Below are 10,421 nucleotides of genomic sequence, written 5' to 3' on the forward strand. Positions count from 1 at the left end.
GTTAGGGGGAAATAAGAGCCCCTGTTCCGAGAGGATTCTGCCTGTTCTTAAGGTTTTCTGAAGTTGAACTAGGAACACTCCGGAAAGGAGGACACATCCCGGCCTGAGTGTGGTTTTCCCCTTTGGGTAGGGAGCGTGTGTGGAGGCTGAGATAAAGCCGTATCTGGGCCATCTCTGCACGAGAGCCTGCTGTGGTGCCCTGCACGATAGGAAGTGGGTGCAGCCGCAGTCCTCAGCCCCGCCCCCTCCCCCAAGCAGAGGGTGAGTAAAAAGGAGTCCCGGGTCGTTGGAGACACAGCACGTTACAGGGTGCCTTCATGGCCATCCACTGCTCCAACCTGTGTTCTGAGCACCTCCGTACACTGAGCATTGCTCCCGGTGCTGCAGTTACCCTTCATGCTCTCTGCTGCGTGCTATAGGGAGAGGCGCACAGTTGAGACTACAGCAGGCAGAGAGGCTGTGGCAGGCAGGGAGGCCTCCCTCGAGGGTCAGCTCTTGGAAGATGGAAGAGCCTTCCGTGCAGAAGGAATGGGCAGCGTTGAGGCCCTGAGGCAGCAACAGACCTCGGTCACGTTGAAGGACAGGGAGGCAGCCACCATGGCTGAAGGGGAGCTACTGGGCGTGAGGTGGGTGAGCCAGCGGCGGTTGAGTGGGTGGGCCCCTCCAGAGCTGCCCAGGACTTGGGGTGTTCCCCAAACTGACAAGCCAGGGTTTAAAGCAGAGAGCAGACATGGCACTGGCACTGGGCAGAGTGGATTGTAGCAAACGAGCAGAGGCCACAGCCACTCAGGAGGCTGCCAGTGACAGGGCAATTGGAAAAGAGGACTCCAGGATGACTCCTAGGTTTGCAGCTGAGCCATTGACCGGCCATCGCATGCAGTGGGGACAGCACTGGGAGCTGGTTTAGACGCGGGCTGGACATCAGGAGCCCGGGTTAGCCCCCAGACCCACTTCCAAGTGGAGCTGAGCGGTCAGCTACGTCCTGGACTCTGCAGTTTGCTGCATGTTCAGGGCTTGAATATTCGAACACTGGGGCTCGAAACATTGCTTTGTATCTGTGATGGGCAGATAAACAGTCTATCCAGGAAAAGAGAAAAAGAAGTTGTGTTTTTTCTTTTTCTACTTGTCTCACGTCCCTTTAGGGTGATTTGGGGGCAGAGTGAAAGAGGTTGCTGGCCAAGTCCTCCCGGCATCGCTGGGACCTGGGAGGGGGTGGGAAGCCATTTTCTGTCTGTGCTCGTGGGGACTGAGTTCCTGTGTCTCCCCAGGCCAGCAGAGACAGCCGCCTCTCCTTCTGTACGAAGATGTGCTATGGCATCGGTGGGGTCCCGAACCAGGTGGCCTCCAGTGCCACTGCCTTTTACCTGCAGCTCTTCCTGCTTGATGTGGCCCAGGTGAGTGGGCAGCAGCGCGGTGCCCACTGCTCACGTCTTCCCTGGTGTCGGTCCTTCCGCCCCCACTGTGCCCAGCGCCGCTCAGGCCACCTGCTGCTGAGGGCCGTCTCGGGGGTGTCTGCAGCCGGACGTTAGAGGGCAATGGAGAACCACTGTTAGTGCCCCTCGGTGTAGAAGCAGCTGCATAAGTGAGTTGCACTGAACCCACACACTGGACAGTGGCACGACTGTCCTGATGGTCTGACCTTGTTGATCCGAAGCATTTCTGCAGTGCCAGTAAGAAAAGCTGGCTTTAGGGGCCAACGCCGTGGATCACTTGGTTAATCCTCCGCCTGCGGTGCTTGCATCCCATATGGGCGCCGGTTCTAGTCCCGGTTGTTCCTCTTCCAGTCCAGCTCTCTGCTGTGGCCCGGGAGTGCAGTGGAGGATGGCCCAAGTGCTTGGGCCCTGCACCCACATGGGAGACCAGGGGGAAGCACCTGGCTCCTGGCTTCGGATCAGCACAGTGCCAGCCATAGCGGCCATTTGGGGAGTGAACCAACGGAAGGAAGACCTTTCTCTCTTTCTCTCTCACTGTCTATAACTCTACCTGTCACATAAAATAATAAAAAAAAAGAAAAGCTAGTTTTAGAGAATCGTGTATAAAACAGTCCCATTTCAGCAAAAACACCCTCCATATTTGTGTGTGATTTCAGTAAGAGCACGGGAAAACACTGGCAGGACACACACCAAGGTGCTCGGGTCGTCCACAGCAGGGAATGCCCTGTGGCAGAGCGCGAGCAGCGATGGCTTCCCCCTGGGCTGTCTGTGCCCTTTAGAAACGATGCTCCGGGATGATCCCGTTTACACGAGGTTCCAGGTCTCGGATGCACATCCATTCACGGGAAGATGATCGATAAAATGCTGTCAGCAGTTGTTTCAGGGTGGCGGCAGTGCAGATGAGCTTTGCTTAATATTTTTCCTGTACTGTATTTTTCTAATGAGTGCACCATTTATGTATTCAGGAAGATCAATAAACAGTGCTATTGTGAAACAAACCGTCTACCTCTGACTGTCAGCCTGGGTCCACGGTGTTGCTCAGAGCCAGCTCCTGATGAGGAAGGGGCCCTCGAATCTTCGGTGGGCATGCGCCGGTGTGCGTCTCCCTCCTGCACAACCCCTTCTCCGGGGCAGACGCCCCAGAGCCTTCTGGATAGGAGGCTGAGCAGTCTTTCCCTCTGTGGCTCCAGCCCTCGCTGAATTCCCAGGTTGCCCTGCTCAGGGGAGGGCCAGCCCGGACTCCCTGTGACCCTGCCATGCCTTGGCTTTGTCTCCCCCGCCCTGTCTATTTCAGATCCCTGCTGCCCAGGTGTCACTTGCCCTGTTTGGAGGGAAGGTGTCTGGGGCAGCCGCTGATCCTGTGGCTGGGTTCTTCATCAATAGAAGCAGGAGGACAGGATCTGGACGACTCATGCCCTGGTGAGTGGCCCCATGGTCCTTAGCATCCGGGCACCCGGCCCCCACCCTGAGCTCACTGTGTACGGTGCAGACTGCTTATTGCTGGAAACTGGGGATGGTGAGAGCATGGGACTGGACAGCAGAGCAGGTGCACTGGGGACTGGACTGCTCTGAGGCACGCGGCAGTTGGGAGATGACCTTGGAGCTCTCCCTCACCAGATGCCACAGGGCTGGAGCAGGCCGAGCCTGCAGCCCTGAGTGTGGTCAGCCTGGGCTGGAGGCCAGGGAAGGTCTCACAGAGGGAGTGCAACTTGACTTCCAGTGTCCTTTTAACAAGGACTGGCACCTGCCTGCACCCTGGTGCCCCAGTCAGAGTGCTGGCAGTGAGAAACCCCCATTGCTCCGTCTCCATGGCTCCCACTGCACACCCCAATCACGTTTCTCGAGTGACAGAGAAGGCCTGGGTTGTTCGGCTGGGCGTGTCCTGGTGCGGTGGGTGCTCCACCTTGCTGTGCCCACAGGGTGCTGGGCTGCACGCCCTTCATCGCCATGGCCTACTTCTTCCTCTGGTTCCTACCCCCCTTCACCAGCCTGCGAGGCCTCTGGTACACCACCTTCTACTGCCTGTTCCAGGCCTTAGCCACGGTAAGCAGCGCCCACTGCCCCCAGGGCCAGGGGACCTACCACTAGTTCTGGGAACGCTGCTCTGGGCTCAGTGTCCCCTCCTGCCTTTGAGCCCCAGTGCTGAGCCTTGGGTGACCAGTAGGGATGTGTCAGTGTGGCTGAGGTGCAGGGGTGGACAGGGTGGTGGTGGCCCTTGGCTTGAAGCGGGGCACCCGCTGCCGCTCTGGGTTACGGGGCCATCCTGAGCTGCGCCAGTGCCTCCAGTTCTTCCAGGTGCCATACACAGCACTCACCATGCTCCTGACCCCCAGCCCCAGGGAGCGAGACTCGGTCACTGCCTACCGTGAGTGCAGCCGTGGGGAGCGGACAGGAGGGTGCTGCCCCTGGGACCCCGTGCCTAGCCGCCCTGGGCACCTTGCACAGTGCTGTGTCTCCAGGGATAACCATGGAGATGGTGGGGACGCTGATGGGAGCCACCGTCCACGGGCTCATCGTATCTGGCGCTCATGGGCCCCACGGGTGTGAGGATGCTGCACTCCCCAGGCAGGCCACCGTGTCCCCCGACGCGGTGAGTGCCCCTCCTCCCAGGGCTCCTTTGTAGTCCTTCTGGCCGAATTTTGTTCCCTCCCTGAGCCTCCAGCTGAGAGCTTGAGCACCCGAGGTCCTGGTCCCTGTGTACACAGGGATGGGCTGCCCTGAGGGGACATCCGTCCATGCCCCAGGGGAGGGACCAGGTTGGGAAGGCCCTCGGGCAGGACGCAGGAGAGGACAGCAGAAGCCCCAGCCCTGTCCAGGCAACCCCATCCGCAGTGTGAAATGGAGAAATGAGAAGGGGAAACCAGGGAGCAGGCCCCGCCTCTGCCCTCAGAGGGGCCCCTCTTCAGCCATCAGTAGATGCACCTGTGAGCCATCGCCTCCACCCTCCTGTTCTGTAAGCACAGGACCCACCCTCCGGCACCCTGGGGGATTCCACTGTCCCCCCCCCCCCGCCACCGCCCTCCAGCCCACTGCAGGGCACCGGGGAACTTGTTAGAGGGGCAGTTTTCACACCCACCCCACCCCACACCTCCTGGGGCCCAGCAGTGTGGACAGGAACAAGCCCTCTGGGGATTCTGACCACACTCAGTCTTCAGAATCCAGGGCTTGGGTAATGCCACGAACAGCATGGACGCCACCCTCTGCAGGGCCAGCTCAGAGCTCCTCTGTGTGCACGGGATGTCCTCTCCCCTCCCAACTGCTCGCACCACAACTGAGCCATCGCAGCCTCCAGTGCTGGGACCTGCCAGGTGCCCACGAGGTGCCTGGATTAGGACAGCGAGGGGCTCCCGCCCAGTCACCCTCCAGTTCACCAGCACTGCCAGTCTAGGGCATTGCCTTTCCCCAACCAACCCTCCCTACCCCTACTGCAGGCCCCCAACTCCATGCCCCTCCACGTTACCTGGTCGCTGACGGAGTGGCTGAGGTTAGGGTGACAGTGGCCTGGGGTTGAGGAGGGGGAGGACGCCAGGTAGGAGCTGGGGTGCCGAAGAGGGGAGATCGGGAGGCTGAGAACCCACTCCTTGGAGGCAGCATCTCGGGTGAGCCCAGGCTGGAAGCCCACAGCAGCTCATACCCACCTCCCATCCGACGTCACTCACAAATTCCAGGTAAAACCGTCACGACAGACAGCTGGGGCAGAGCATTATACCCAAGCACAGTGCTTTCTGAGCACAAGGGCCGGGGCACCAGCGTGGGACCTGCCCCTGTGAAAGCCCTGGGCCCCGCTGCCCCAGCAGCCTCTGTGCTGAACTGCTGTCGCCCCCACCGGTCCTTCAGCACCTGCAGCTTTTCTCCACGACAGGGAGTGTTTTCTGCACCTGTCGGGGTCACTGCGTGACACTGACCTGGAGCCGTCTCCCGACCCTGGGTCCCTTCTTGTGGATGCACAGGGCTCACCTGGTCATCAGCAGCAGGGGCGGGCTGGTGGGGACAGCGCTGGTGGCATTGATGCCCAGGGGCAGTGGAAGGGGTATGTGCGCAAAGTCCTTTCTGTCTCCTCTCCTGCTGGGGAGGCTGGGAGGAGAGGTGGCCAGCCTGCCTGGCCTGAAGTCCCTCTGCTCCCCTCGGGGACACTCCTGCCCCGGTCTAGGGACAGGGAAGGCTGGGGGCACAGCTGGGGTTGGAGACGTGAGCCTGACTCCAGCTCTGCCCTGTCCCGCAGACGCGTCTCTACTGCATTGCAGCCGCCGTGGTGGCTCTGACTTACCCCGTGTGCAGCAGTTTGCTGTGTCTGGGGGTGAAGGAGAGACCAGGTACGGGGCGGGGGCAGTGAGCGTGTGGGGAGCAGAGGCTGGGGGTGGGGCTGCTTGGGGGGGGGTGTTTGGACGCTGCCAGGCCTGGATGGCACCTTCCTGTGTTGCAGCTGCCTCTGCCCCAGCCTCAGGCCAAGGCCTGAGCTTCCTGGCTGGGCTGGGCCTCACTGCCCGGCACCCACCCTACCTGAAGCTCGTGGTCTCCTTCCTGTTCATCTCAGCCGCCGTTCAGGTACCTCTGGCCAGCAGCGCCCACCCTGCACAGGTGGAGTTCACAGCGTCTGCCCCACCACAGCCGAGTCCAGCCTGAGGCTGGCACTGGGAGGAGACCCGGGGCGGTGGGGCCGAGGGGGTCTGGGCCCAGGCCCCGGGAGCTGATGGTGCCTGAAGCGGTTTGCTCTCCTGTCTCTCAAAGCTCAATGAAGTCCCTTTGACTTTAGCTGTGTGACAAGGGTGGACCAGGCACAGTGTTGGTGACAATGTCGGGGACATGTCCTTCTCAGGGGCAGTGATGGCATGACAGCGATAATCTGAGTTCAAGGTCCCAAGAGTACCAGGCTGGAGCCCCTACCCTTGCCCGCGTTTCTGCCATTCCCTGCACACGCCCACTTCCTGTCCCCGCCCCCCCACAGGTGGAGCAGAGCTACCTGGTGCTGTTCTGCACACACGCCTCCCGGCTACACCACCACGTGCAGAGCCTCGTGCTAACCATCCTGGTAAGGGGACCGGGGTGGCAGAGGACAGGTCACTTGGTCCTTGACCCAACATGCATGCGGCCAGAGTTCTGGTGGCCAGCGTTCTGGACTCTGCGTTGGGCCACTGCATCCCAGCAGCGGGTGGGATTGGGGCCAGGCTCGTAATGCTCACAGCCACTGCGCCAAGCCAGGGGCGGGTGGGGCTCTGGGTGAAGGCGCCCTTTCCTTTGCTTTCAGGTCTCGGCCGTGCTGAGCACCCCGCTGTGGGAGTGGGTTCTCCAGCGGTTTGGGAAGAGGACCTCGGCCTTTGGGATCTGTGTGAGTGAGGCAGGAAGCAGGGGGTGGGGTGCAGGTGGCTGGAGACGGACAGGGCAGCATCTGGCCTCTGTGTCGCGGGGCCAGGGGCCAGGGGCCAGGTCAGCAGCAGAGCGTGTGGATGGAAGAGCGAGCCCGGGGCACAGGGGCAAGAACCAACTGGTGTGGCTGTCTCGCCAGGTGATGGTGCCTTTCGCGATCTTGCTGGCCGCTGTGCCCACAGCCCCCGTGGCGTACGTCGTGGCCTTTGTATCTGGCGTGAGCATCGCTGTGTCCTTGCTGCTTCCATGGTAGGCACCTCCCCTCCGCGCCAGTCTGCTGTCCCGGGCCTGTGCAGGAGATGGGGGCCACCTACTACCCCCGGGGCTGGAGCGGTGGGGGTGAGGGTAGCACACATCCTGCCCGGCTTGCAGTGGCTGGTGCTGGCCTGGGAGCTGCTGGCTGCCCACGGGCCTCAAGGGGGACTCCCCGGGCCCTCTGCAGGTCCATGCTGCCAGACGTCGTGGAGGATTTTGAACTGCAGCACCAGCACGGCCCGGGTTTGGAGACCATCTTCTACTCCTCCTATGTCTTCTTTACTAAGCTTGCGGGCGCAGGCGCGCTGGGCATCTCCACCCTCAGTCTGGAGTGAGTCCCTGACCCTCTGCCTCTCACACCCTGGGTCCACCTTGTGGCTCAGAGCCGCCCCGGGCGAGGGAGGAAGTGGAGCGGGCATGCGCCAGCCAGGGTGCAGCGCCCTCCTGCATGCCCCCTCCTTGTCCAGGGCAGGGTGCCCTCAGAGCCTTCTGGCTGGGAGTCCTGGCCACAGAAGATCCCCCTCCTACCGGCTAAGGGCACCCGTGGGTGGGGGGCAAGCTCCACTCAGTGGAGACGGCAGGGACCGCTTCCCCTAGGTTTCTCTGTGCACGTGACTGAGCCCCTTTCTGAAGCTCTGGCCTCCGCGGTAACAGGAGATGGGGTCTCAGGACAGTGGGAGTAGGGTGTCGGGGGCCCTGTCCAGGCAGCCCTGCAGGGCAGGACCTGAGCTGGCATGAGGGGCTGCCGTTTCCCCAGGTTCTCGGGCTACCAGGCGGGAGCCTGCCAGCAGGCAGAGGAGGTGGTCGTGACCCTCAAGGTCCTCATTGGAGCTGTGCCCACCTGCATGATCCTAATCGGCCTGTGCATCCTCATGGTTGGTCCCGCCCCCAAGGCGCCACGCCAGGACACCTCCCGGCAGCTGAGCCTTCAGAGGTGGGTGGCCCCCAGGCGCGGACTCCCAGGCCCGGGCCGCACTCAGCTGAGCCTTGCCTTTGCTCCCGGGATGTTTTCTCCTCCCTGGGCCTCCCTAGAGGGGACCATGGGCAGGCTCCTTCTCTGCTCTCCTGTTCTGGGCACTTCAGCTACCTGCCCAGCCTTCAGCACCTCTCGCGCCCGGGGCCCCTGCAGCTGCCCCTCCACTCCCCCCAGTCCAGTCTCGGTGCAGGGCGAGCGATGGCTGTCACCGGCCAGGGTCCACCCTCCTCCGGGCTGCGGGAGCCCTGCTCTGCCCTGGTCCTTCCCCCACTGCGCCTGCCTTTCCCGGTAGCCTGCGGGGACCCTGGAGGCTGGGCTGTGCTGTATTCAGCTCTGGATCCTGAGGCCCAGCAGGTGCTCAGAGAAGGCCCGCGAGGGCTTCAGAGACCCACAGACTCGCACACGCGTCCCGCGGAGGCCTACTGAGCCGCCCCGGATGAGCAAGCTGCTCCATGGCCCCTGCAGAAGCACCGCTGTAGCTTCCTGAAGGATCCCGTGGGGCTCGGGGGCAGGTGAGGCTCTGGCCCACCCCACCCTCATCCTGGCTTCTTTCCCTTCCTGCAGGAGGACCAGCTACAGCCTCACCTAACGCAGGAGCGCGGGAACCGGCGCGCTGCTCCACGGCCCTTCCGCACCCACAGCTTCCACTGAAGACCGCCTCAGAGAGACCTATGCCCTGCTCGCTCCAGCTCTGCCTGCGCCGCCCAACAGCAACTGATTCTAGAGTAAGGAAGCCCCCTGGCCCGCCCCAGCCCAGCTCCCCCAGCAGCGGGACACAGACGGTTTGCCCTGAGGCCCCAGAGTCTGTGCAGACAGGAACGGGCCGTGGGGCCACGTGGACATGCTGGGGGTGCAGACACGGACAGTGCCAGCCTGCCCAGGCGCGCGTGGGGCAGCCATGGCTGGCGCCAGAGGCGTTTCTCAAGCTCCCTCTGTCCCTATGTTGCTGCCTCTGTTTCTGTCAGCACAAAGCTCCATCATGTGTACAGACAAGTTGTTTGTGTGGGCATAGTGTTCTGGAACTTTCTCAAAGGTCGTTCAGGGGCCATGTCTTTGGGGACGAGAGAGCTACTGAGGTTTACTTTTTCAAAATCAAATTAAAGGGTTTATCTTCTAGCTAGTCTGTAAGCTGTGACTGTGGCCCCCCGATCCGTTGTGAGAATCCAGGAGGGAAACAGGGATGCCGGTGTCACTGAACCTGGCCTTGTCCTGGCTCCTCTACAGGAGACACCAGGCTGAGGCCACACCGGCTGGTGTGCACAGGGGCCTGAGCTGGAGTGGCAGAACCCCCAGGGATGCCTGCCTAGAAAAGTTCAGGCACCAAAATGGGGGGCCTGGAGAGGCAGGCTTGCCCCCACGCCCCCAGCTCTACCCCTCCCTGGGGTCGGCTCCCCTGAGCTCGTGGCCCAAGGCTCACACCCTGCCTCAGACAGGATGAGTTCCCGGAACTTAGAGCATCCCGCCTCCCCCGACACTGCGCCAGCCAGGGGTCTCACCTGATCTGTGTGATGCCTCAACTCCCGCCCTCGTGACACTGCCGTGAATGGCTGTCCTTGAGGTCAGAGGACACCAGGGAAAGCCAGGCCTGGCTTCTCGAGGCTGTGGAAGGAGCCGACAGGAAGCTCTGTGCCCCTTCCTGCTGAGCTCAGGTGGGACCACCCACTCCCATACGCACACACAGGCATGCTTCTGGCAAACAGGAGGGAAGAGTGTCTACCCTGGGCCACCGCTGGCTCTGTGGAGAAAGCCCCTGGCAAGAGAAGGCCAGGAAAGCTGCTGCCAGGCTCGCACTGGAAACCTGGGCAGTGCGGGCAGGATCAGAGCTGTGCCACGTTTGTCAGCTGCTGTGCGGAAGCAGAGCTCCCCGAGTCCTCTGACTGGCTACGGGGCTTTTGCAGGAACCCCTGCTTTACCGCCATGTCAGGCATCGGGATGGGAAAGCCAGGACCACTGTTTGCCATGAGCATCTGACCTGGGGACAGCCCCGTGGGCCTGAGCCCTTAGCCTGCGGGGTCTGTGCTAACTCCAGGTAGTATCAGGCATGGGTCAGACTGGTGGATGCTCGGTTAGTGTTCATGGAGAACTGGAGAATTTTCCGGTGTAGAAAACTCACATATTTGCTGTCAGAAGTGTGATGAAGGGCCGGCGCCATGACACAGTAGGTTAATCCCCCACCTGTGGCGTTGGCATCTCATGTGGGCGCCGGTTCAAGTCCTGGCTGCTCCACTCTAGTCCAGCTCTCTGCTGTGGCCTGGGGAAGCAGTAGAAGATGCCCCAATTCCTTGGGCCCCTGCACCCACATAGAAGACCAGGAAGAGGTTCCTGGCTTCGGATCGGCACAGCTCTAGCCGTTGTAGCCCTTTGGGGAATAAACCAACGGAAGGAAGACCTTT

The 10,421-nt window shown here is 61.9% G+C and overlaps 1 protein-coding gene across 1 annotated transcript; it reads left to right on the plus strand.

The window, feature by feature from the left end:
• The first annotated feature begins 528 nt into the window (after window positions 1–528).
• Window positions 529–8,804, plus strand: MFSD2B (MFSD2 lysolipid transporter B, sphingolipid). The gene is made up of 14 exons (XM_062208818.1): window positions 529–649; window positions 1,252–1,394; window positions 2,728–2,852; window positions 3,353–3,476; window positions 3,720–3,798; window positions 3,893–4,023; window positions 5,656–5,746; window positions 5,857–5,978; window positions 6,379–6,462; window positions 6,679–6,759; window positions 6,937–7,046; window positions 7,240–7,383; window positions 7,810–7,986; window positions 8,593–8,804. Exons 1-14 carry the CDS (start codon window positions 529–531, stop codon window positions 8,615–8,617), a joined length of 1,557 nt encoding a protein of 518 aa, XP_062064802.1. The 3' UTR covers window positions 8,618–8,804.
• The last annotated feature ends 1,617 nt before the right edge of the window (window positions 8,805–10,421 follow it).

Source organism: Lepus europaeus, chromosome 13, assembly GCF_033115175.1.
Source record: "Lepus europaeus isolate LE1 chromosome 13, mLepTim1.pri, whole genome shotgun sequence".
Taxonomy (NCBI): Eukaryota; Metazoa; Chordata; class Mammalia; order Lagomorpha; family Leporidae; genus Lepus; species Lepus europaeus.

Coding starts and splice junctions, on each gene's coding strand:
- MFSD2B (XM_062208818.1), top strand. CDS start 529: ATGGGCAGCGTTGAGGCCCTGAGGCAGCAACAGACCTCGGTCACGTTG. Junction 5,979..6,378: donor TCATCTCAGCCGCCGTTCAG/GTACCTCTGGCC, acceptor GCCCCCCCACAG/GTGGAGCAGAGCTACCTGGT. Junction 7,987..8,592: donor CGGCAGCTGAGCCTTCAGAG/GTGGGTGGCCCC, acceptor CCCTTCCTGCAG/GAGGACCAGCTACAGCCTCA.